At 42.9% G+C, this 27,450-nt stretch overlaps 1 protein-coding gene across 1 annotated transcript in view; it reads left to right on the top strand.

Annotated features, from left to right (window-relative positions):
* The window catches only part of HUNK (hormonally up-regulated Neu-associated kinase), a 118,498-nt gene extending 95,105 nt beyond the window's left edge, over nucleotides 1-23,393 (top strand). Inside the window, exons 7-10 of the mRNA XM_086934001.1 lie at nucleotides 5,238-5,406; nucleotides 5,899-5,976; nucleotides 16,109-16,280; nucleotides 19,913-23,393. Coding sequence (XP_086790127.1) covers nucleotides 5,238-5,406; nucleotides 5,899-5,976; nucleotides 16,109-16,280; nucleotides 19,913-20,709 — 1,216 coding nt within the window. The 3' untranslated portion in view covers nucleotides 20,710-23,393. The remainder of the gene's footprint in view (nucleotides 1-5,237; nucleotides 5,407-5,898; nucleotides 5,977-16,108; nucleotides 16,281-19,912) is intronic.
* Nucleotides 23,394-27,450: the final 4,057 nt, after the last annotated feature.

The following is a 27,450-nucleotide window of genomic DNA, read 5'->3' as shown; positions in this document are numbered from 1 at the left end:
GGTATTGCTGGGGTGAATTACCGGCTGAGAAACGGTTTCCCACATTGAATACTCGCTGTAAATCTCGGCTTCTCGCCACTTTACCTAACCTGTGATCCTGTGCAAATTACCTTAACTTCCAAAGCCCCTGCTACCTTACCAGTCGAAAAATCAAGGGCCCTTGAGCGTTCTTTCTGCTCTCAGTTGTATGTGGTTACAGAAAACTGACGCAGCATGAGCTCTTTTTTTGATTGTGTGTAGCCTACACGTGTGTCATCAGTTGGCAGGAATGTTCCACAGGTCGTTACATACTCCATTGCTCTAGTCTAATGTCTGTCCATTTGTTATGAGAGAGCAGGTAACAGGCAAGTTTTGTGCCTAAAGGGTACCACTGTGCCTGAAGGAATGTTAGGTCTGGCTGGATTCAGTCAGATACCAGACTTTAATGTCCTGATTAACTTTACATCTTTACCGGGCCTTCTGGGGCACAAGCCTGTTTGATAGTCACCAGATTCCCTAGAGGATGTGGCATAACGGCCAGACTTGTCGACTTTGGAGCTGAGGATCCAGGTTCGGGTCTCGGCTCTACGTCTTTTTTTTTTTTCTCATCTCCACCATGGTTGAAATCTGCCAAACGTATACACAAGGAAGAAAAGCATATCCTAGTACTGGCATGCTGTCTCAGTCAAAGACTGGTAAGGGTGCAAACGGAGAATGGATCTGCCTTAACCCTACAGCTATGTCCATCACCATGCTGATCTTAGCACCTTGTAATTTATCAGACAGATACTAACCATAAGCCAACATCAACCATAGCTTATGTCGGCTCTACATCTTGTTATTTTGGGCCAATCACTTAATCTCCCCGTGCCTATCAAAACTGAATGTGTCCTTGTGTAATGTAACAGTTGCTCGTGTACAGCGCTCCAGTATCCTGGGGTCAGGTTTGCGCTATATAAAACTGCAAAACAAAAGGGCATATAACGTGGCGAGAAGTGGGTGCCCCCTTACCAGTGGGCCTCGTTGAAGCGCACCCATATGGATTCTGAAATATGGCCGGGGGCTTTCTTGCTAGTAGTGTCCATGTAAGTTGAAAACAGACTTTCACATTTAGAAGACAGGATATGTTTTGCGATTCGTGGGAAGACCGACCCGCTGCTGTTTGATTGTAATTAGATGTAGTTTTAGAAATAGGCCTTAAAATTGATGCTCTCAAATGTAGTTACTGTATCCCCAGGGCCCGCTTCAGATCCTAAAAGAGGATTTCTTTTAAAATGGCAGACTTATGAAGAATGTCTTTGAAAACAGCACCGCTTGCCGCGCAATCAGTTGTCCGGTAAAAGTTCTAATCAACTCCGTTGTGTTTGGCTACGAGGCCTCGGGTATGTTTTGTGTTTATCTACTGCCCTCTGAAACCTGGGCCCTAGGGCGGGCCCTCGTCAGCTCAGGCTTTGATGTGGCAGATTGACTCGTCATATTAAGAAATGAAAGCTGCTTTCATCAGAGCTCGAGTCGTCACTGTAAGGCCTCCCGCGGGGGGTTCCATAATCGCCCTGAGTACGCGTGTAATTGGCTCAGAGAAACAAACAGGAGAATGAAATGCAGCGCTCTCGCGTCTTCACAACGCGGCAGCGCGGCCATCAATCAGCCAGGCAGGCAGGCAGTCCCCCGACGAATCCATTAATGAAGAGGGGGGCGCGATCTCCAACTCCCAAAAGGTAGACTGATGCGCGCTTCATTTACTAGGCTTTGAAGCAAATTGCCCTCGGATGGGTTCAGTTAATTATGAGCGGAGGCAAACGGGTGAAGGGGAGAGCAGAATCCTGTCTGGTTACTGCGTGCTGCGAGAATGACCCCCCTCAAATGACGCGCGATCCCGCAGGTCAGAGCGAGCTAGGGTAAAATTTGCATTCCGATATATAAACATACAGGACGCTGAAGCCAATATGTCATCTGACTTCATGTCAGGTGGGAAACTTTCAGCCATTGGCATAACAAATCTGTGACTTGACGTACTTATTAGGAAAGGTGAAACTGAATCTAAAAATATGAATTGTGCTTGCAGTTGTTAGCAAAAAACAACAACATATGTTTGAATGTTACCCTGTGGCATTAAATGGGTTGACCGCTTTACATATTTTGTAATGCATCCATTGGGTTATTGTGAATGACACTCTGGCATTCAGGATGGATTTTAGGCGCAAAAACTGGGCTAGGAGAGCTGCAAAGCTGCAGTATAATATAAGCATTTGCAATGCAATCGGTCTCGCCTTCCGGACCCTATATGTATTTAGCTATGTAGCACATTAGCTGGGTGCTGAGACATCTACTGTTCTTTAACCCCTTCGTCATCAGCTACGGCGCTCATATGCTGATGACGAGCTGAGCTTGTCATGTAACACAGTATTTTCAAAAACGCCGCACACAGCGGGAAAAGCCGCCGCAGCGATGCGGTTAACATGAATGGAAAGTAAGCACCAAACTGCGAGACACACCAGGTATGGGAACACATGGAGAGAAATATTGCCTTTCAGCGGGAAATAGTATAGTCCAAAGCTCTGTTTTTAATATAAAATCGGGGCCTTCGGTGGTCATATCACTGAATACACGAGATTTGAAAAAAATGTTATTGTCTACGGGTGCCTGTGGATGACAATTTCTATGGACTGGAAACTAGAGAATGGCAAAAGTGATTCTGGTATTTTACTGACTCTGCTGGTTGTTTTCTATCACGAAAGTTAAAAAGAGGCAGCTTCCAGAAAAGTTAAAAAAAGAAAGCCCCTCAGCAGAAAGCAATTCTGGTATTTTACTGACCTCTACTGGTCGTTTTCTATCAAGGCAGTTAAATAGAGGGAGTTGAACAGAAAAAAAGTCCCTAAGCAGAGGGACACAAAGTACATACACATATAAATATCTACTAAAGTATATACAAAAGGTCTCGAATGCTCGACCTAAATAAAGGGCTTTTGTTTTGTGTATGGCGTTCAGACCATGGTAACAAAAACACAGGACAACATAGGGAGAGATGGGCTCGGTGCTTAGGTCTTTGTATAACCTGCCACAAAGTGGTATTTAATAGGGCTTGCTCGGCCTTTCTTCAGTAGAGGTGGATGAAGTGTGTAGGCAAAGTTATAGTAACAATTGTTCAGTACAGTGAATGGTGGTAGCGCAGCTGTCTGGGGTTTCCTTCATCAACACCGTCAATTGCTAATGGGGTCGACTCAGCCTTTCATCTACCTGATGTTGAGAAATTGATAGTGATTTCCATAGGGTAAGATTTATTGTTGCTTGAATTCCCTAGATGTCCTCGCCAAGTTAGAAAGTACTATATTATACGTAGGAGTAATCTGTGTCCCGGCAGATATCCTGGGTCAGAAGCTGTTTTTCATTTTGACAATGAAGTGACTTTCAGCAGCACGCAGTTTTAACACATTTATTTATTTTGTTTTAATAATTCAGGTGACACGAGATAAATTGTTTGGCGTCGCATTTAAATGTACATATTTTCCCGTGAGTGTTGGAGTTAAACTGGCAATGTATGCAATTCACTTTTAGTTATGCTCGTCATAGCAATGGTACATTTGTCGATTTATAGTTGCATTATGCAATTTATTAACAATTATCTTTACCTGTAACTTTGCTGACAAGTAGCTGCTGAGAGAATTCATATGCCATTTTGGTTGTATATTTTGATTACGTACTCAACAGTATGTTTTCTCTGTCTATGTATACCTTTCAAGGGGGAAGGGCTATATATAATGCTGTAAGTTTTGGCGACAAACAGATTGACAAAGGCTTCTAGCAAGCCGAAACGCGTCTCTTGTCTCATGGGTTGAGGGTGACCTATGACATTAAACTAATGCCGGATCCTGACAACCTGAAGTCCGTGCCTTTTTTCATGGATGTTTCTGTGAGAGCTGGATATTGTTTTCATATATATATATATATATATATATATATACATATATATATATATATATATATATATATACAGCTCGCATTTTCAGGAAACGTTGTTGTGTACAATCCTCTCCACCAACGAACGAAGGCAAACCCAGCTTTGATGTGCAAATAACGTGTTTATTTAGCAACTGCCCGTACCTCCACCACGACGCGTTTCAGACTCGTCTGAGTCCTTGATCACATGACGCCATCCTGTGCCAATATTTTTGTTTTTAAAGTGCCAGTGCAACACTCATGAGGTCACATGGGTAGTAAACCTAAAACATTGACAATGCAATATTTTATATATAACTTATCATTATTTCAACGATTACATTACAAACTGATATACCTCTAGTCACTAAGAGACCCGGAGAGGAACTGAAATAATGAGTGAAAAATGTTTATAGAGGATGGATGATTTAATGATTAAATATATACTCTCAGAGTCTAGGAAGGTGTGAGCTGTATAGCTCACCGGAGGGAATCGTGATCTCGGAACGCAAGTGGGCCAAAGAAAGTTTTTTTCGTCGTAGGTCCTCTGTTAGAGAAAAGGGCACTCTTATGAAATCTTGTATATGTGCCAATCTTTTATTGAAGTCTACCCCTGTTATTGAACCTTATCTTTTTATTGTTAAAAGCACATATGAGAGATTTTTGTTGACTAGACTTTACATTTTATGTTGGCATATCACCTGGCGAGGAATGGAGGTCCTCCTCTGGAGCCTTGCAGTGGACTGTCTCCGCAGGATACCCTGCATTTTTTAATATTTTGTAAATACTATGAGGTACAGAGGAAGGCGTTTATCATACCAGTATTAAAAAAACGGAACATCCGACAAGTGCATCCCGCTCTCTTCTATTTACAATTGCTACCGGAAGGCGTTATTTTTAATGTGGTATGTTTTCTAAAAGCCACCATGAGATTGAGGAAAACTTGTGATTCATTTGAATACTGAAGGATTTTTATGAGCCAGGATATTTTTTTGTTTTTATAACCACATATTTTATGTATTTAGTTTAACGCCTATATTTGCTCTTGTTTCATGCTTTTATGTTTTTTAAGCAAAGAACTGAATAAAGCGTGCTTTGAATTTGACTAAATACATGTTTTAAATAAATAACAAATGCATTTTTTTTTTCATTTCCATTGTTTTTCATCATCTCTACCTTTCTCCTTTGGCTCATCTTTACTGCTCTCTATCTTCCTGTTTTTTTGCTTTCATCCATTTCCTCTTGCTTTGCCTGTCGTTTTTGTCCCTCCTCCTATCATCACTTGCACATTCTCCCTTGCCTCTGACTCACCACACCTCTAGGATTCACCTGGAAGACCTCAGCCAAAGTGTGATTCTCCACATGTCTGAAAAACTGGGCTACAAGCACAGCGATGTCATCAACACAGTGCTGTCCAACAGAGCGTGCCATACACTTGCCGTTTACTTCCTGTTGAACCGGAAGTTAGAGAACTACCTGCTGTCCATTCGAGTAAGTATGACTTGCACAGGATGGTGTGGCTCTATCATACCCCAACCGACCTCTTTGGTGCAGTATGCAACATAGAATGACTGCACCTTCTTGAGGCAAAATGAGGCATAACGGTGACGTCTCATTCAATATATTGAGCTTAAATGTGATTTTGCTTGCTCAGGGCAAAACAAGGCATAAATGTTTCTGGGATCATTAGTGCAACACAGGGCATACATGTGTCTGGATCTACTAATGAGGTACTTGGTCTAAAAGGGTCAACACTCATTTGAATTCAGGCCCTAGGGGTGAGTTTGCTCACTCAGTTAAATTCAGTTCCTTTGGGACCCTGCGCGCGCTCAGTGTGAATAAGGGTTGAAATGGGAGTTCTGTCGCTTCTCTCCTGCATGCTGGGCCAGGCTTGAAATGGCAGCTTTTGTACTTGGTTGTTGTTATTTTTATTTCAATGCAAGTGAAGGCAGTGCATGACATTCACTTCTTTTCTTCTGGCAGAAACCCGACGTAAATGACAATGTGTGCCACAGGAACCAGCTACACCAGCTGCACAAAATGAACAAGAACGTCTATGAGGTAAACTTCTTATGCCTGTCTTAACTGTAGAGTGCTGCTGATGGTCAATGCAAGAGCATCTTAAAAATAATATTCAGCTTTCACAGGTTTCCCTGTGAAAATCAACCTGACAGCAGAAAAACTCCAACATCAGATTGGTTACTGGAGATCATTATTTAAGGGGGTTTGTGATTATTGTATCCTAGTCATCTCGGGAATTGAAAATAGGTGGAATAGGTATAAGTAAACAGCACTTTAACATCTACAGGAGTACGAAATGTACTGGGTTAACAACGAGAAAGTTCACCTAAGCAATGTGCAATCAATGGGGCAGAGAAGGCCTCAATGTGTAAACACAAGGCTGAGAAGATGAAACCAAAGAATTCTGCGCTAAGTTGGTTTCTTCTTAGGTTTGCATGGAATAAATCTGTTAATTTGTGTTGCATTTTATATATATATGAGGATGATTTCTAAAATTCATGGGTGGGGAAAAAGTCATTCAATGAAGGCGTGCACATAAAGAGTTGCAGGATGCAGACCTAACCTGATCTGTCTGTCTATTTCTACTAAAGTTTTGGTGCTTTCATTGCACACATGCAGTGGTATAAATCCCATCTTTCGCAGGGAAACATGAAATATGGGCAATATTTGTGTCACCAGAACCCCTTGATGGCAAGATTGGACCATATGACATGGTCGGTCACCTCTTATGTATACTCCTCATGTATTTTATAATTTTATTGTATTGTGAATCAACATATATTGGTATTAATAGAGAAAACATCTGTCTGTGAAGAAACAAAGCACTGTAGATTAGGCAGCTGTTGGGAGGCTATACAATATCATATTCATTTGTTGGGAAGTTGGGGGAGGAGTTAAAACTTTAAAAGATATTACCTTTCACATAATTAGTTGCGTGCAGCTTAAGTTATTTGACCCAAATCACAACATTATCAATCAACTGCCAAAATCAGGATTTGAGCACAGGTCTTTAGTTGGGGTGGGCGATAAATTCAGCTCTGCCAGCGGAGTTGACCGAGTTTTGGGCACTACGCATTATGCATGGAACGTGGAGTTATGGACAAATTCCACCAACCACTGTGTGGCTGAGTTTTTTCTCTCACACGACTCTGAAACATTAAGTTGGCAGAAGTGAGTTAGAAATGGGGTCTTGTAATGTGATTTTCGGGTGCTAGAAGTACACCTTGTGAGATATTCTCAACATGGGCGGGCGCGACCGTTAGCGATGAGAAAGCTGCCACTTGCGTAGAAAGTCTACTCGAGATGCAACAAAGAAGCAGCACCCTCCGTTGTTTCACGTGGTGCAGTTCGCGCTGGTTTTGCAGCGCGGAACAAGCTCCCGGCACTAAAAATCAGCACGAGCCGTGCGAAGTTCCAACTTCTGCCCGTTCGAGGAACTCCTCGTAATGTCGTGAAGGTTTTATGTAAGTGCACAGAGTAAAACTCCACAACTTCTGCCCACCCCTAGTCTTTAGGCTTCGAAGTGAACGACTTAGTACCTAGACCACATCTTCTTTCTAGGGTCAGCAAATAGCATTCTCAGTGTGGTACCGTTTAAAGACCAACGTCTGGGGTTTGCCAAGTGATAGAGACTTGGCTCTTACATGAGGGTTTATGGGATATTTAACTTCAGACAGAGTCGTATGCACCACTCAAGGGACATAATAGCCTTAGATAGATTTTTTAGCACTGGCCTGGAGAGTGCTGAACAAGAAAGCATGTTGTGCATGGTATTAAGCATTTTCCAAAGTGCTGGCAGGCATTCATTTTGCAACCAGCATGTATTTTTTATAGCGTTTCTAAAGTCAAATAATGAACGTTACTAGCGGCACACATCTAGTTTCACAGGCTCCAGTTAGGCATTTTCTCTTTGAACAACGTTCCTGTGGGAGAAAATTACGTTTAAATCATAAATAAAAAGCACAAATTATGTTAAATATGCTCATCCCAAGAATCGAGTAATAGACAAAATGATTGCTTGTGTAAAGCCAAATTGGCCTTGGTCTACATAGCACAACCAATTTTATCCCTGTATTGTGTAATGTCCACACTGAGTGCAACAGTTCACAAACCATCTTTGGTCGAAGGGGAGTTTTGGTTGTGGGGAGTGTAAGGCATCCTAGCTTGGCATCCCAATGTTCAGGTTGTGTTATTTGTAAGATTCAGTCGATAAATCTTCAGTGGAAGCAGTAAGACTGGCAATACTGGCCCATCAAGGCTCACTGCACACTTTCCACTTTACTGTTTGAAATTAGATTTTTTTGTTGTCCGCAATATCCTTGCCCGCTTCTGCTTTCTTCCCATCTTGCAGCTAAATTTGATTGCATGCCAATCACAGACGTACCGCTCCGCTGATACCCTTGCTTCATGTACATCCACTCACCCCAGATGATCAGGGAGCTTGCCATCACTTGGGTAACGCTTCTTGTGGCGAAGAAAGCTTTTCACACCCCAGCACCAGGAGAGTAGTCAAATAGAAGTCCGCCCACCGGGCCTCTGTAAAAATGATTTCTTGAAAGACAAGTTTATTCTGTGTTTTCTTTTCGGCCAAGAATAACCAATTGATGACTGTATTAGCCTCCTCTGGAGTTCATTACTTCGTTTGAACCTATTGAAGATGGCAGTCGCTGTAGCCGACCCGGTGAGCTTCGTACAGCTGATGCTTGTGTCTTTGACTTGACATTCCGTTTGAGCTCACCGCCCTTCAGCTTTCGTGTAGGGGCAGAAGCTCACATGAGTATGTTTTACAGCAATTGTGAAGTTCATGTTAGCATGTTATAACAAAAAGCTTGTGCTAACATGTGTTAGAGGAAAAGCTCATGTGAGAGTGTCTTGGCTTGCATTATAGGAAAAGTTCAGGCCAGAGCACAGTACAGAAGTATATCAAAGTATTACGCATATATTTCAGAAGTTTACGTTAGAGCACGTTACAGTAGTAGCTCACGTTATTGCACTTAACATCAGAAGTTCACATTAGCATGCATTAGAAGAGAAGCGCATGTTAGATCACTCTACAGCCGAAGCTCACGTTAGAGCGTGTTCCATCAGAAGTTAACATTAGCACGTTAGCGAATAAGCACACAATAGAGCACGTTACAGCAGAGATTCACTTGAACACATGTTAGAACATAAGCTCACATTAGCTCGTTGCAGCAAAAGTTCACATTCCAATATGTTAAAACAGAAGCTCACATTAGCACACATCACCGCAGAAGTGTTACAGTATATGCAGGGATCGGCACTTGTCACAGGAGAAGCTCCCCATTGCACGTAGAAACTCATTGTAGCATGTATTATAGCAGAAGCTTGCGTAATGGTGCATTACAACAGAAGCTCACATTAGCACACATAAGATTAGAGGCTTTCATTAGCACATGCCTCAACAGAAGCTCACATTAGCACACGTCACCGCAGAAATGTTACATCATATCCAGGCATTGGACCTTGTTACAGCAGAAACTAATTGTAGCATGTGTTACAGCAGAAGCTTGCGTAAGCGTGCTTTACAATAGAAGGTCACATTAGCACACATTATGGTAGAGATTTTAATTCGCACATGCTACAACAAAAGCTCACATTAGCACACATCACTGCAAAAATGTTACAGCATATGCAGGGATTGGACCTAGTTACAGCAGAAACTCATCATAGCATGTGCTACAGCAGAAGCTTGCGTAAGCGTGCTTTACAACAGAAGCTCACATTAGCGCACATTAGAGTAGAGACTTTCATTCTCACATGCTACAGCAGAAGCTCACATTAGCTAACGTTAAAGTTGCTCCCTGATGAAGGAATAACTTTGCACCTTTACGCTCAGCAGACCGACATGTTATTCTCCTCTGAGTACGTTTATTTGCTGCTCTGAAGGAAGGATGTGATCACAGAGCAAACACGTAAAAAGTGAGAAAAACAGCATTGCCCATTGACCTACATTTCTTGTGTGTTTTTCTGCTACTTGGAACAGATGTAAAAGAGTGTTCACATCATGTAAAATCACTCGCAGGCCCCACCTTTCCCGTGGCTTCAGAAGGAGGCTTGTGGTGGGGCAAATTGCAGCCCTTGTTGCTATAAAGGGCTGTTTTATTTGAACGTGTGTAATTGGACGGGGCTGTCAGTACACACGTGGCCAATAAAGTGCCCTCCGCCCCTGCTGGAAATAGGTGGCGGTTAGCGAGCACATAGAGGCGTAATTGTAAAAATAACACTCTGCGGTCTTTTTAATGAACCTACACCTTTGAGGGATTGTTCCAGATTGCTAGTGAAGTCACAGTCCTGTGCTTGAAACCCCGCTCCCTCATGCTGCCAATGTATTTTTCCTCTCTGCCTGCTTCTTAAAATGGCATTCAGGCCAACCTACCAGCTGGCAGGGTTTAAATAAAAAAAAATTGGGCGCTTCCGCTGCCTAACCTGTGCTTAGGGTCACCGAGGGGCTGCTCGTTGTACGTTGTTTCTGGTCTTTTAGCTGCCTCTGGTATAATGAAAAATGTGCAAATATGTTGCATAAGGAGGGAAAACGCGCCTTGTGAATGGGGACGCGCAGTGATGGAGAGCTGGTGCAGTCCAGCCCGTCATGGGACTCCACGTTGGAGTTCAGTGCGAACCCCCTCCAAGCATTTCAGCGCTACCTTAATGTTGCATGCTGCTTGTGTGTGCAATGACACATCTTGCATGGATGGGTTCGTGTTGGGGTTGTGATCTTTGGTTCCAGCATGCCACCATGGTATCAGTGGCTAAGCGTACACAGAATTGGCACATTAAGAGCATTTGGAGGAATATATACGCTATACACTAACCGTTCATGCACAGCTTTTGGTTGTTACACCAGGTGCATTTGTGTTCATTTCCAACAAAAATTTACCCCAACTCGTAATGAAAGCAAAATTATGAGCTGGGACCAAAATCGTACTCAAAATATTTGGCAGTGGGTAATAGAGGGGTCAAACTTTTTTTTCACCAATCATCTAAGTTTTTTTCTAGTCACCTTAACCCAGAGTCCAGCAGCTCATTGTGGGATTATCAGTCACAAGTTGACTCCTTTCTTGCTCCGTCAAGAGGCAGACGATTGTTATTGTACTTGTCTGCTGTACTGCAACTCTCTACTTCACTTTCTACTTACTGCTCGGTCATTACATTAGACTGCCACCTCCCAGCCTTTTACCCTGATTAAAGAATTGGGACAGGGAAGCGGATCCTTCCGTGTCTAATTTGTTGAAAAAGAAAAAAAAAGGCTCAGGACCAGACGTATTCTTCCAAATGCCGGTGTTGTCGAACACCCAGGCAGATCCCACATAATGACTCTTTCTTCCACCGCTCTACGCTTCCGGTTTCTTGATCTTGCTCTTACAAAGTCATCTTCATCTCTTCTTTCTCCTGTTGTTGTTGATTTCCCATCTTGATCTTCCTCTAATTTCTGCCCTTTTCTCTCTGGGTCTGCGGCAATGTCTTATGATGGAAAATAAGCCCCAGTCCCCAGTAATGAGTTCCAGTGCCCACCACCTGGCACAAATTAAGCTCCAAGGCCCTTCTCTGTGCAGGCAGCTGTTTTCTAGTTTTGTGCCGTCTTGAAAAGCATCTTCTTGTTTTATTTGTTGTGGTTTTGTTTTTCTGCAGGGTGGTAAAAGGTTTGAGTGACTTCAAACAGCTGTTTCTACTCTTTACGAGCGCAAACATACTGAAGTCCAGCACCAAGAAGTCACAATGACATATTCCATGTACTTTAAATCCATCTTAAATTGCTTTTTTGATCCGCAGGATTTTGCAATTCTTATGAGTTTCACCCGTCCGCACCTAACTGTGTGGTCTACATCCGCCTCCACTCGGGTACATTTTGTGTTGGGTACTGGTAGGCCATTTTCACTCAAATCAAACCCAACCAAGATGTTAAATGTATGCAGATCTCTCCACAATGTGTAAAGTATAGCAAAAAAATAAAAAAATATATATATAAGATCCCGCCTTCCTTAAATCCTTGGCATGCGAGGAGAAAAGAACGACTACCATGCCTGCAGCGATGAAGGATTGATCAGAAGATTGAGAAGCAGCCGCCTGTGATCCCTTCATCGCTGTGCTTTCTCGTGTTTATTCGCTGGAGGATCAATAGGTTCCGAGGCGGCTTCCTTAGCTTTCAATATCCGAGATGTTTGACAAGTGCCTCAGGCAGGAAGGGTAGATGCTCAAGAGAATAAGAGAGAAGAGTAAGTGGCAGCTAATTGCCAAAGTCATTAACTTCGCTGGCAGTGTTCCAAGAGTGGGAAGTGATTAATGTACAGCACGCAATATGGTGCATTTCAGTTGCCGCAATCTCAATTTCAGCCTTTTAATAGAACGCAAGTGTCGTTCATTTGTTGTGGGCACAGTTTAACTTGTCTTTCTTGGAAATGTTCCTGTAAACAGAACCTTGAGATTGCCTTCCTACACACAGTTCTGCACACTCAGTTATACCAACTGCCTCAGTGGGAGTTATATGAAGGGGTGCGTGTAATTTGTTACTCTTTCTAAAGCTACCCAGTTTCTCAGACTTCAGACTTGTCCACAATGGCCCCAAAGATCTGTGGTGTTCACTCCTCTTGCGTTCTCAAAGGATGCATTTTAGATAGGACTTGTTTGGTTAATAAAGTCCTTCGGTGTCTTCATTAGACTGACTCTTAGAATTTCCAAAAATCAAGAACAATAAACTACCAGAGGTGTGATAGCAGATTATTTCACAGTGAGAGCAGCAACACCCTACCTGTTAAAATCAGTCAGGCTGAGAAAAGGTCCACACAAGACTGGGTAGAGGGCTGTCCTTTCTAATCTATGTAACTTGCATATTCAGTGTCTTTTTTTATTTTCAGCATGTAGTCATACTCGCAGCTGCCCACGGAAACTACCTTCTCGCTGAATTATGACTTTGATTACGTTTTTTTTTATCTTGATAGCACACTCAAACTCAGCCCTAGTGTCCCATTTCCAATTAGATTTTTTTAAACCCATAAATAAGAAATCACAAAAAAATGGCCAAAATAAATGAAACACGCTTTGATGTTCCTACCCACCTGCAAAGTGGCTTATCGGGACCCACTGCAATAACACTTAACGTTAAAAAAGTTTCAAAATATACTGCATGGCTTTTGACACATAATGTACAATATTGATAACAATTGTGGACTGATAATCAATGAGTTATTTTTTTTAACATGACTCAGTTTTTCTCAATGAACAATCTGTCCCACTATGGGTGAACTCCCACCTCAAATGTTTCCTTTCATTTGAATTGCCCAGTTACCCCCCATTGTTTAGTACATAGAGATAATTGATCCTCTCAGCGAAATTGTAATTGACACGTTTCGGCCTGTAACAGTGGGAATCTTCTTCAGTGAGGTATTTGTCTTGTGTTCAGACCATTGCCTCTGTACAGCTGAAGTGCCCTTGAGAACAATTATCAACTGATAGTTAGGCACGAATTTTGTTAACGTAACTCAGTTTTTCCAATGGACTACCTGTCCTGCCGAGAATGGAGGGCTTCTCTGAAATGTTTCCTTGCATTTGAATTGTTCTGTTGTCTCCAATTTCTTTAGGATATATTTTTACGTGAAACCCTCGGGTTGATTATATTTAACAAGTTTCTACCTCTAATAGTGGGACACTGGTTAACTGAGCCCTTCAGTCCATTTGTCTTACATAGTTTATGGGGCCCTTATATTTTTCACGCCCCTTTTCACAGGAATAATTTCACTCATACTAAGTGGTCTTTGAGGGTAAAGATATAATCTGTTTGCGTCACACCATAATTCCACACACCAAAAATGTGATGCTTATGTAATTACTGTACTGTGTAATATCATTGCCTAATCTGTAACCACATGATGCACTGAAAACTGTTTCCAATAAGTCCATCAAAGGTCTGGCTGTTTAGTTTAGTTTAGTTTAGTTTAGTTTTTAAATTTATAAAGCGCATCAGCTACCCAACAAGGGTTTACCGGCGCATGAGGCAGGTCAAGGCAAGATGGACAGCGCGTGGTTTATTTGTGAAACAGCTAGGTTTTTAGCGACTTGCGGAAATTGATATAGCTGTTCTCATTGGTAACTGATCCATCACAGTCCTCAGTTTAAGGTGACACGTTCTGGCGTGTGAGCCTGCATGCTTTAATTTGTCCAATAAGTCACCTAATTTTCACTGCAAAATATAATTTGGATATTACTACCCTCTAAATAGGCAGTAGATATATTCAAGTGCAGCCATATGATTCTGGCTTTGCGTATTGGAAGTCTCCCAGCTTTGGGTGGTGTTAGGTAACCCTGGGCGTAGTTCGCGTAGTAGCGCTACGAGTAGCTATGCGAAGTACACTTTGCACTACTCGAGCTACGCGTAGCACTACGTGAACTGCGTAGTGCGCTGTTCGCAATGATTGCACAGTGCCGGATGCTTGTCCGCACTGTGCAATCATTGCAAACGGCATCTTGCACAGTGCAAGCGGTCATTTTCTGCCGCTCAAGTAGATTTTTACTCGAGCGGCAGCTTTCTCAACGCGGACTGGTAGTTTCTCATCGCGAGCGGTCGCGAGCATACGCGACCACTTGCAATGAGAAATCTAACCTCCCCGCGTTGAGAATCTTGCCGGGAGGTTTATTTTCCACGCTCTCGATTGGCAACTTGATGATGCTGATCGCGAACGAGGAAAAAGTCTCACCGGGATCTCATTTTGCTCGCTCACGGTCGCCAACTTGACGTTGGGGACCGCGATCGAGCAAAAAATGCCAACTACGTTATGCGTTTTTGCACTGTGCTACGTGCAACTCACGTAGTGCGAAGTAGTACAAACTACGCAAGCGTAGCGCAGTTTTACGCCCAGTGCTAGTGTTAGGGCGGAGTTGTCATGCTGCAAAGCTAATATTTTCTAAAGATCCTTTCAGAATAGAAGAAATTTCTTGTAAGTCAATCATGAACAAAGTCTATATTAATAAGTACTCATTTTAAAATAAAGCGGGTAAATAAAGTGCTTTTTGATTCAAGCAATGATCACATTTACGATACATGTAGTAGAAGTTACCTGGTCTTTTATTTTTAGACGAAAATGTTAAGATTTCTCAGGGATAGGTTAAGTAACTGTTGGCCAAACTCATAGAGCCATTGTGAATGTGCACAGCAATGCTTTCTGTACAGATGCATGCACAGAACTATATGAAGGTATGCACGCCAATTGGATAGGTGTAACCCGGGGGACCAAGGTGTAAATGTGATTGGCCTCTTCTATGCCCTGCAGTGTGAGAAGGGCACATGACGTAAACATTCTGTGGCATGACTGTCCCATCACTAAGGGATGTGCTCCATTTGTGTGCACCGACATCAGTAAGTACTCGGAGTACTTTGAAATGGCGATAGATTTCTTACAGGGACCAGTTCCGACCACTACAGGGTGTAGCACTCCAGTGTGAAGCTGTAGTCATATACACATTGAAAGCACTTCCATTTTATGTGTACAAAACTCCTGAGGCAGTGGGCCAGTGATTACAAGAGCAGAGGATACTCCCTGCTCCGACAGTTCAGTCGTCATTGCAGTGGTGCAGTGCTGCTGACTATTCCCAATTGTGCACTTCCACCATTGAATTGGGTAACTTTCACAGTTGCTCAGTGTGCATTAGATGCATAAGTGCAGGTAGGCTAATATGCATTCCTGGGCAACCCTTGATGAGTCTGCCCATTAGTTTTCGACTTTACTTACAAAGCTGTTCATTTGGTGGACACTGCATATATTTTTGAAGAAGGCTTTTTAAAGTGATGTAGTCAAAGGAGGCTTTGCTGAGAGCACTTATTCTGGATGCACGTGCTGTGCATTCCTGCAGACTCCATCAATGTTCAATGCAAAAAAAACTTTATTCAAAATAACACTGTGCATTTCCTAGCACTAGACACTATGTGACTCTAGAAAAGTCTAAAACTCAAAACTAAGTATGTCTTTTATCTGTGACCTCAGGGATTATGCTCTCTATGACCTTGAACTAGGGGATGTTATGTGAAAGTCCTGTGCTAGCCATTTTGTGCGATTCTTTCACCATCATGAGGCAGGAGCATACCATCATGTTCACTTTCTTCTGCTATGCATGTGTAATCTGACCTGAAACTCTTTAATTCCCTGTTTGTTTTTCCCCAAAGGACAAGAAGTCTAAAGACTCCGAGAAAAGAGGGGAGGTCCAGCGGCCACAGAAGAAAGCGGAGAAAAGTCCCCCCTCACACAAACAGCAAGTCAATCACCATGGGCAGACTCAGAACTCCAAGGCTCAAGTCAAGGACCGAAAAGTGCCAAAGGCTGGAAGCGCTGAGAAAGGTATGTTAAAGTGCCTACAAACGTTTTTAGCAATGCTCAGCGTGTGGATTTTCTGGAAAATGAAACGATGTAGGATTATTGTGGTGCATGTACAGAAAGTTGCCAGTTTGAAGAGACGGTTAAAGGAGCCTCTACACCTTTGTGTTTTTTAGCCTCACGAGGGAAGAAGCTCTGTCTTTAGCTCAACCTTTTATGACAGAAATTGTCTAACCTAATTTTTGGGCGTTTATTATTTATTTATTTTCAAAGTTTTATATAGCGCGAACAAGATCTTCGCAGATATCAGAGCGCTTTACATAGAAGGGTACATGAGGGAACAAAGTCAAATAGGTAAATCAATAGATCACACAGTACAAATAATACAAATAGGTGACTGCAAAGCCAATCATGTGAGTAATAAGACAACTCATACAAATAAGTAAAGGGGTCAAGCATGTAATACAGATCAGTGCAGGGTGTTAATAGGGTTCGAAATAGTAGTTCAAGTGTATTTAGCCATGAGGATAGTTTTTACTTCTTTTTTAAAGAGTGTAGTGGAGGAGATAAGCCTGGTTTCGGGAGGGAGTGAGTTCCAAATCCTAGGCGCCATTCCTGAGAAGGAGCGCTTGTATGTTTTTTCCTTCCGGAATCTTCGAGGTTTCAGCAGAAGATTGTTTGTGCCTCTCGTGTTTCTGATTCCCCCAGAGATTGTCAATTTCTGAGCAAGGTAGCCGGGTGAGTTTAGGTGTACCGCCTTGTGTGTCATGCAGGCGATTTTCAGATGTATTCTGGCTTCAAAAGGCAGCCAATTCAGGGACTTCAAGTCAGGGGTAATGTGGGAGTGCTTTTTTGATCCAGTGATGAGTCTCGCTGCAGCATTTAGAGACGCTTTTAGTGGTGCGGTTGTAGTTAGTGGGAGTCCGCAGAGGGCGGTGCTGCCGTATTCAATTCGTGGGATGACTAGTGCTTGTACTGCAGTTTGGAAGTCTTTGGCTGGGAGGTAGGGTTTAAGTTTCCTCAGAGTATTGATCTGGAAGTTCGCTCCCTTTGTTGCCTTGCTGATATGTTGCTGCATGTTGAGATTGGTGTCGAGTGTTATGCCTAAAGATTTTGCTGAGTCCACGATGGTGGGTTGGACATTGAGTGCGGTTAGGAGTTTAAGCCAATGTTGAGTGGTGGATATCTTCGCTGGAGGTGAGATCAGAAGGAACTCTGTTTTCAGGGCATTGAGTTTGAGGTGATTGTCGGCAAGCCAGGATTGGGTGCATCTGATCGTTGAGTTCAGGAGCAGGATGTCATTGGGTGATTGTAATTTGAGGTAAAGTTGGGTGTCATCGGCGTACATGTGAAAGTGTACATTGGATGCTTGTAGCAAGGTGGTGAGAGGTTCCATGACTAGGTTGAACAAAGTTGGGGATAGAGAGGATCCTTGGGGGACGCCTAGCGTTACAGGTATTGGCGAGGACATCAGGTTGTTGCTCTTGAATTTCTGCGACCTGTTGTGAAGAAAGGAAGTGAACCATTTGAGGACAGTTCCAGATAAGCCCATTCTTGTGTTTAGTAGTTCTAATAGATTCTCATGTTTAACGGTGTCGAATGCTGAGGAGAGATCAAGAAGGATGAGGAGGCAGGTGTCGTTTTGGTCTAGCATTTGAAGTGCGTCGTCGTCACTGACAAATTGGCCACCCCTCTCTCTGCCTCAAATCAAGTTAGAACGCTTCCCTAAAATGAGAGAGTGGAGGCATGACGTTCCAGCTGTCAATCTCCCACAACCCCCCCTCGCCCCCTCGCCAACCCCCACTCCCCCACCCCGCCCTCCACCACCCCCCCAGCCCGTATGCCTGCCGGTGACTTACTGTTACCGTTTATGAGAGTAAGTTAGCTTTTGTTCGTTTTATGGATTTCGAACTGTCACGTCAGTCCATTTTTTATGTTCAGTAAAGATTGCTTTAAAGCGAAAGTAGAGTATAAAGGGCACCTCTTAGTGGTCAGATTTGTGTGAGGCCACTTCCTGTGATGTCAAGGTGTATCAGAAGCCACGTTGTGTAACTTAATTGATTTTATTGAAACAACACCACTGAAAATGACTCTTGCAGGTAGTATAGGGAAAACATGGAATTCTCTCACTCTTACTAATAGTGATTTCAAGTTTCATCTGAAAGTCAGAGATCAGGACAACATGGCTGTCCACCCAACGCATCAGCTTATTAATGACTTAATTTACTTTGGTGTTTTGAATCGTGCCGGCATCAGGGGCTCCGGAAGATAAAGAGGTGCCCACTCCAATCTGGACGTGTGCTATGCATATACTAGTGTAACAAACCATTAAATAAAAACTTCAAATAAACCACGATTACTAGCACAGTGTGAGCCCCTGGTATAGGGGACAGAGCATGATATGAATACTCCTAGCTTCCCATTAGTTGAAGTTACTAGCTCCAAGTTCTTTCCATAGAGGGACACCGCACCCAAGCTGCTGGAGCTCCCTTCGATTGAAAAGGTTGGAATGCTCCGATACCGCCACTAACCGGCATGTCGTAGCAAGTGCTAAATAAAAATGCACACTTTAATTTTTTGATGCATTTTTCTCGTCTGGCACAAATAATTTGTGACCTGAACACAACATTTGTGTTCAGGTACCTTGAATCGACATTACACGAGGCAAAGTATGAAATAGGCTGTGCACAATAAGGCTTTAAAAGGAGTATGAGCAAACTTGTTCTTGGAGCAGGAGAGCCTGTGGCGGGAAGTGCACCAGAGGTTTCAGGGGGGCCACGAGTGTCAGGGCCTATAGAGAAGCAGAAGTTGGATCTTTTGGAGTGTGGTAGCGCAGACAGGTATGGCCTTGAATAAAATAAAATAAATAAAGAAAAAATAAAAAGAAAGTAAATAAATAAAATAAAGAATAAAAAATGTAACTCTTCGTGTTTGACCCTTTTAGCCTAATGGAGCAAGTACTATCAGATCCCTGATATTTCTGTGTTTAACCATATTTGCTGTAATACAGCATGACTTGGTGAGCTACATTCATTGGAGCCGCTGGCGTGCATTTGAAATTTCAGAACACAGTTCCTGCTGTCATACTGCTACAATGCAATCCCATCTCACTTTAGGATATTCTTTAAACGTATCCTTTGCCACCGCTGTATCGCGTTCCCAGTACCAAAATGCCTGGAGATGATTTGCCACCCTCTGTCAACATCAAATGCATATGTCCTCTAATAGTCACCTTTTGCCAATGTGCACCCTAATTACTGAGCCAGGGATATTGATGGGACACAATTTTGTGGACAACATATTTTTTTAAAAAAATCTACAGGTAAGTATAGAGTTTCTATACCTAATTCCACATGTGTGTACATACACATTATCTATATCTTTAAGGCACTGAGATGTTGCGTTCGGAATAGTAAATCTATATTTTCTGTATACCTCTAGACATTTTCTCCCTCTATATTTTGTCCTCAAAATCTTTGTTCCATAGTATTCTGGGTGGGTGAATATTCACTACTACAATCCTTTTGCCTGTGCCCATGCCTTCACATTTTCAAGTTCAGATGCAAGACAACTACAGAGCAAGAAAATTAGATGTTATTTTTGTTCCACTCTGCATTGGGTGTCTCTCTCATTTGTATCTTTCCTTTTTTTTCCAGAATCATCGAGTAGCTATCTAAGTCCATTCCACGACAACATGACGACCAAGACCGGCTGTGTCACGTCCTGCTCCCTGGAATATCTGGAGATCCAACACCCGATTCCGCGGACCCCGAAGATCACCCGGAGCCAAGATTCTGATCTTCAGGAAAACGTCAACCCTGTATGCCGGCTGAAGGACAATCACCTCATAGTGAACGTTGTGCGCTCGTTCACGTCCGTGGACAGAGATGACCAACTCGAGCCAGTGTCCCCGTCTCACCACTACAGGATTTTGAGCTCCCCAGTGAGCTTTTCCCCCAAGCACTCCAGTGAACGGGCACTCTCTCCAGTCTTTCCCAATGGGAGTACGACCCCTGTTAAGGTCTCAGTTCACCTCAGCCAGGCTTCTTTCACATATGAAGACCGAAGCAACCCTTCCAGCCCAGAACCAATGTCCCTCACCCCCACATCTCCCATGTCTCCTTTCTCCCCTATGTCCCCGTCCTCTCCATTTTCCCCACTTTCCCCATCTTCTCCCTTTTCCCCCGGTTCCCCCAGTTCTCCTGTTTCCCCTATATCCCCCTCATCGCCATCTGGTAACAACAATTATGGCAGCCACTTGGGCAGCCCTAACTGTGTGCGGAGCAGAGGCAGATTCCCCATGATGGGAATTGGACAGATGTTGAGGAAGAAGAGCCAGGTGACCTCCCCCAAGTCGGAAAAGCCCCTGGAAGCCCGAATGCCTCAGCTGCAGCACATGAATCCGGCCTACTTTGCATTCGACACACCAGAGCCTGTGACCGGTGTGTGCTAACTGTTGCTGTCTCTAAGTACATATAGGCTCATGCCTTTGCTTGATAGAAAATGGCGGAGGGTCACTCCAGGAGTATCAAGAAGCTCATTTTTGGAGAGATACCAGGACAGACTTACACACGTTCGGATCCCAGCGCGGCTTGTAAAAAGCCCTAGGGTCCTTCTTTTCACATGCTGGCTTCCTCAGGGTTGCACCAGCATTGTTCACAGCCAGGATTTGCCAGGCCGTTTTCTACTGACACTTGGGTGGGGAAAGGGACAGGCATGTTCACCGCCACTGAATACACCTTTCCTGGAGAGTTTGCACAAGGATCTTTCGCAAATGGCTGTTTTTCAAACTGAGTGCTGGAATAGGACCATTTTGTACAAAGCTGTGAAATGGAGTGCAATTATGAGGCGTTTGAATGGTGTTTGGCAGGTACATTGATGAAGCACGTTTAAACTGCTGCTGCCTCTTTAAGAGACTGAACGCGCACCACATTATGGAATCAACCAGCAAAGCAACTGTTATTTTTAATCAGATACTTGTCATGGAATGGACTTTTGCATTTGGGACACATGCATCAAACTCGTGTTTTGATTTACGGTATCGCAGCTAACATGTTTCGGGCAAGTGTAATAAGGGGACCATTGGCTGTGGCTAGGAGGACAGTCAGAAGTTAAGCAGAGTGTGTACAGAAAATCATCTGCAAAGTGAGGAAAGCAGAGTGATGGAGGTGGGATTGATGAGCGGACATTCTGACAGCGAGCATGTATCGTTAATGTCCATCGCAAGTTTAGACATTCCGCTTGAAGGACTGCTTTTCATCAGAAGTTGTGCTGTAATGTTGTCAAGACTGTCTTTCTGTTGTACGATCCTTAAGAATGGAACATGCAGTGGAAGTTGTTTCTTGAAAGAATACACATTTTATTGTTTTTAACCATTTGGCAGCAACAGATATAGCCTGTTACTTACACACAAGAGTTTGCTAGAAAAAGTGTTCTGATCAGAAGCCAGCCATCTGTTCAATGTGAAAAAATGTTTTGTTCCACCTCGATTTGCACTTGTGCTCTGTTCACGAAGCAGTAAGATGGGTGATTTTTGGTGAAGCCTAAACCTAAATAAGGTTGTTTTCTGATGTACACAGTGACACGGGATTCTAGGAAAGGATTCTTGTTTTGGTAAGAAGACCGACTAGGGAACAGATTTATATGGACACAGATATAAATGAAACATGCTGCTCAGTTCATTAATGATGACAATTGGGGCAAGATGCTGTCCATTTCCTCTTAATTTCTCTTCCCAGCGCAGTCCCAACAGGATGAGTGTGAGTCATATCTGTAGAAGAAGACAGCTGCACTAGACCTTTAAATCAACAGTAGTTTCAAAAATGTGCTTGCTCACTTCCAGCCAAGTACAACTTGTTACAGGTGACTACACCCAGTGAGACCCCCCACTACACCTGAATTGACACTTTTTGAAAAAGTACATGTATGTTGTACTTTTATGATCCTGGTGATCGAAATTAAGTTTTTATGATGAAAAATAACTTCCTCATAAACATTAACCAAATATTTTTAAAGATCTGAGTGGAACTTACAGATTTCTAGTAGGAAGTATATTGCTGGTGTTATCTGACTCACAGTGTCCTGTTAAAGCACCCAATAATTTCTGTCACACCCACCTGAGCTAGTGGCTGTTAGCGCAAGCACAGACTTTATCTACCACTGGAATAGTTGCTGTTCTAAATGGAATGGACATGGATCCACTCCGATGTCCTAGTCCATAAGAAAGTGACAAAACTGCATGTAATTCACGTTCCTAGACATAGAGTTCCAGGGATGTAACACCTAAATATTTAGTTAATTACTGGAAATAGTATAATGGCAAACTGCACAGCGTGCAATAAATACGGGAAATCAATACATCCACTCCCCTACATGGACTCGTTTTTCATATTGAACAAAGTGTTCGGAAGCCCTATAGTGTTCTCATGTGGGTATTGTTCACTTTGTAAAATTAAATGTTGCTGCAGTTTTATCAAAATTGTAGCCAAGTCTTTCTTTGTGCGAATCAAATTGTCACCGGTTTTAACTGTAGTTGGTCAAAACCAAAGATTATTTTCTTTGTTGTCTGTGTTTCTGTACGCAGCAATGTTCATCGTTGTGTGTTCGCAGCATTTCCCGGTTGAGTGTCTCGTTATTTGGAATTGCACATTCACCGCTTGCTGTTGCTCCCAGTTAGACATGCGTAGTAGCATTTGGTATGGAACATCGCTTATTGGATCATGACCAGGTGCCATCTGTTGTATGGTTAGCGTCCACCTACGGTGGTTGTCGTAGCGGCTGTGGAGCTGGCATTGTCAAATACAGCTGTCACTTTCTGTTTGTTCGTAACTTGTGTGCCTATACGCTGTGCGAGCTCGAAGTCACATCTTTTGCCAAACTTTTCCAGCTATCCTAAAAGTTCACGGAATGTACAGTGTATTTCGTGTTTGTTGGTAATGCGTGTAGCCGGACCGGCCTGCTTATTAAACCGTGCATGCCTCTGGCATAACAGCAGATTCTTGTGTATACTTCATTGTGTTGCAAATTGTAACTTGAATTATGAACTCAGGTTTATTTGAAACTTTTTGAAAGCTGGGGGAAATTTGGAGCTGCATTTTTGTGCAAAAACAATAAATGTATGTAAGTATCATAAACAAACCAGATTTGCGCCATTTCTTTAGAATTATAGATTGCAGTGTGTGATATGATATGCATTTTATTTACTGAGAAATAGCATCAGTTCATATATATCACTTTGAATTGAATCCCTTCGAAATTGAAGTGTGTTCCACCAAAATAAATTATGTGCGCATTACAGTTAAAAACAACACTTTGCTTTTTTCTCTCATACAGATAGGCTAAAACATAACTTGAACACTCATTGACACACCTTAAACACATTTACAACATTGTTATGAAACAGATATAATTTATGGGGATAATCCTATACCCTATACTCTTAACCCCATAACTCTTAACCCCATATCTTTATATCACAAACTGTGTACCTATAAACTTATAACTTGAAGCTTAACCTCTAACAAGCATTACTAATCCCATAGCTTTAACCCTTAATACCTTTAGCCCTGTACTCTTTACCACTATCCATAAGCCGTACACAGTTAATGGACAACCCCTAACTGCTACCAGAAAACGAATCCTTTACTTGTAACCTTATGCCCCAAGACCATAACCACATACTGTTAACCTTTACCACATACCTGTATACCCTTTCTTTCCCCGGTACGCTAAGACTCAGTGCACCAGTAATCTTTAACCTGTAATCCCTGTACCTGTATAACACAACATCTTAAACATTAAACCTATACCCCAAGGCCTTAGCTTTGTCTTTTAACCCTAAAACCCTGATTTAGTACCTGTAACCCCTATTTCTTTAACCCAAATACCCCAATGCATAAATCCTGATTCTTAGCCCCTTTGCTTTAAAAACGTAATCTCCCCTTCTAAACCTTAAATGTATATCCTTAATCTAAAAGCCCTAATCACTCTCAAACTGTCCCTACTTCAGTATAATATGGAAACAAAAACTTTAAAATGTGGTCATTTTTCGAAGTGTACATTTTCAGAACTAATAATTTTAAACCTTTTATTTTCAGAAATATTTCTTCTGAGTTTTTTAAGCAATATGAAGTTTATGAGCAAACACTATAAGCATTTTATACCATAGGAACACGTTGTTGTTCCACTAAGTGGGTATCATATGTATTGTGATATGAGCCAGCAACTGGCCCAGTGGTAAATCTTGCAGTCACAGGGCCTTTTCCAGGACATCAAGCAGATAGAAGACATCGAAGATCATTGGCAAGACCTCGATGCAGATTCACTTGAGGATGACGTGTACCCGTATCTGTCGAGGCCATTGCCCCAGAATGACATCTCCATGTTTAATGAACTGGTAAAAAAGGCTACAAAGCGGTATGGAGTCCAGTTGGATGAGAAGTCGCAGCCATGCTTTCTGGTAGAAACACTCCTACCCTCACAAAGTAAGAGTCAATTCCTGCCAATACTCCCAAGCATCTTGGATCAGGTGAGCGAACTATTCAAGGAAGCAGCTACCTGCAGGCCAGTAACACTTCTGGTCGAGAAGAAATACAAACATTCTTCAAAGGAACCTGCATACATTCAGGACAATGCAGTGGCAAACTCCATCATTGTGGGCACCGCCAAGAAAAGAACCAATGTACCGACTACCTCTGGGCCACCCCTCAATATGGAGAGTAAAACGATGGAAATGGTGGGGAGAAAGTTTGAGAGGGGAGCAGCAACACAGCGGTGCAGCGCAATCTCGAACGCCCTGCTTAACAGGTATACCCATCAACACTGGGAGAAGATGACTGAATTAATGAGGCACCTGCCAGAGTAATACCAGAAGAGGACAGGCACCCTCGCAGAGGAAGGGAAGAGCATAACTAACACATGCCCAAAATCAGCACTCAACCCCATGAGCACAGTGACTAGACAGCTAGTGGAACGAACAACATTAAGGAGACACGCTTGACTGCGAATCTCGAGGTCAAGAATGAGGTTTAGACCAACATTATCAACACCCCTTTCAACGGAGAACACCTGTTTTGTAGTGCAGTAGATGACAAACTGCAACAACTCAAAAAGGACAACAATGCAGCAAAATCTATGGGGGCCCTACAGTTTAGAGGGCAGAGGAGAAGGGGGGCTGACAGAAGACTGACAGGAAAAGGAAGTTTTCAAACCGTTGCAACACATCTGGCTTTCAAACACACAGGTCAGGCACAAGCACCAACACAGCAGTGGCAAAAACAAGTGACTCGCAAAATCAGTAGTCCCACCCACACCCAACACCTGTTGGGTTGGGAATAGGAGCCTTCCTTCAGGAGTGGAGGGAGGACACATGAGACAAGTGGATACTCAACATTATCCAACATGACTATTGCATAGAACTTGAAAGGCACCCACCAAGTTGGGGCCCAAAGCATAAAACCTACACGAAAGAAGAGAAAAACTATCTTCGTTAGGAAGTAAAAGAATTGCTACAAAAACAGGCAATGGAAAAGGTGACCCTAAAAGAGATCAACCAGGGAATCTACCCAACAAGCTTCCTGGTACAGAAAGCAGACAAGTCACTACAGTCCATACTAGACCTCCATTTCGTAAACAGTTTCAATAAAAAACACATAAGTTCAAAATGACAACCCTACAAGAAGTTACCCCTCAACTCCAGCAGGGGGATTACATGGCAACCATAGACTAAAACAGTGGTCTTCAAACTTTTTAATTCCGCGCCCCCCAGTGTAGAAAAACAATTCGCCGGGCCCCCCCCTCAAAAATTTTCCCAATTATTCTATTTAACTGGCAATGTTTAAATATGTCTATTTAAACATCGCAGCTAAGTTCTGTCACTGTTTTGGAAATGCAAACAAATACATGAGTCCATGAATACTATTCCGGTGAGGCAGGCCTTACTATTGAGCAAACGATCCACAGTGTGATTATTTGAAATGGTAGTGCGGGTCTTGGAGAAAATTTGAAGTCCCTTCCCTTTTGACACCTTCTCCCATCCAGGATTTAAATGACAAAGGATGTTAATGATGGCCCATTACAGACGTGCTTACTGCTGCTCATTTTTTTAGGCTGAAAACAAAGCATAATGTTTCTTCTGGCCAGAGCCTGGTGCCCCCCCCTGGGATCACTTGAGGCCCCCCTAGGGGGGCCCGCCCCCCAGTTTGAAGACCTCTGGACTAAAAGGACGCCTATACGCACATTCTGACATATCACAGGCACAAGAAGTTTCTGCGCTTCATAATAGTCAAAGCAACTTCCAAATCAGAGTGCTACCATTCAGGATAAAATCAGCTCATAGAGTTTCCACAAAGTGCTTAGCGGCTGTAGCTGCTCACCTGAGAAGAAAGAGAATACATGTGTACCCTTATTCGGAGCACTGGCTGGTGAAGGCAAGTTATGCACACAAATGTACAGACAATATAATAACAGTGATGACGACACTCCATATGCTGGGTTTCACCATAAACATGGAAAAATCTTCATGCACACCAGAACAGGAGATTTTCTTGGGAGTGAAAATAGACACAGCACAAGCTTAAACATTACCATGCGAGAAAAGAGTTCTGGCTATAATGCAAGAAGCTCGCCATTACAGACAGATAACCATAGCATCAATACATTTACCGTAAGTAGACAAAGTGGAAGCGGGCAAAATGAGCAGGCAAGTATCCACCTCAGATGATTGGGGGCTAAATCCGGCAGTGATAGAGAAGGTGATCAAAAAGTGGGGAAACCAGAAATAGACCTGTTTGCAACACCAGGAAACTCAAAATTCCAGTTCTTTGCAACCATACACCCATACCCCCACTCTCTAGGGAATGTGCTGTCTATGGACTGGTCATGGAGATTTGCTTCCGCTTTTCCCCCCTTGCCACGATTATCAATGGTGATCAACAAGTACAGACAATCGCAGATGATGCTGGTACTCATCACTACCCAGTGGGCAAGACAAACGTGGTTCTTGCATCTAATAGAGATGCCACAGAGACTACCAGTGTCACAAAACCTGCATTCCATACAGGGAGGGACGGTTCTTCATACAGAACCAAGCACACTGAGTCTAGCAGCATGGCTTCTGAACACATAGAATTCGATCATCAGGGACTGCCAGAGAAAGGAATGGCAGTATTCAGGGATGCCTGAAGATTTAGAAGAT

This window comes from Lissotriton vulgaris, chromosome 8, assembly GCF_964263255.1.
Source record: "Lissotriton vulgaris chromosome 8, aLisVul1.2, whole genome shotgun sequence".
In the NCBI taxonomy this organism is placed as follows: domain Eukaryota; kingdom Metazoa; phylum Chordata; class Amphibia; order Caudata; family Salamandridae; genus Lissotriton; species Lissotriton vulgaris.
The sequence above is the reverse complement of the archived record's forward strand: the minus strand, read 5'-3'. Positions and strand labels throughout refer to the sequence as shown.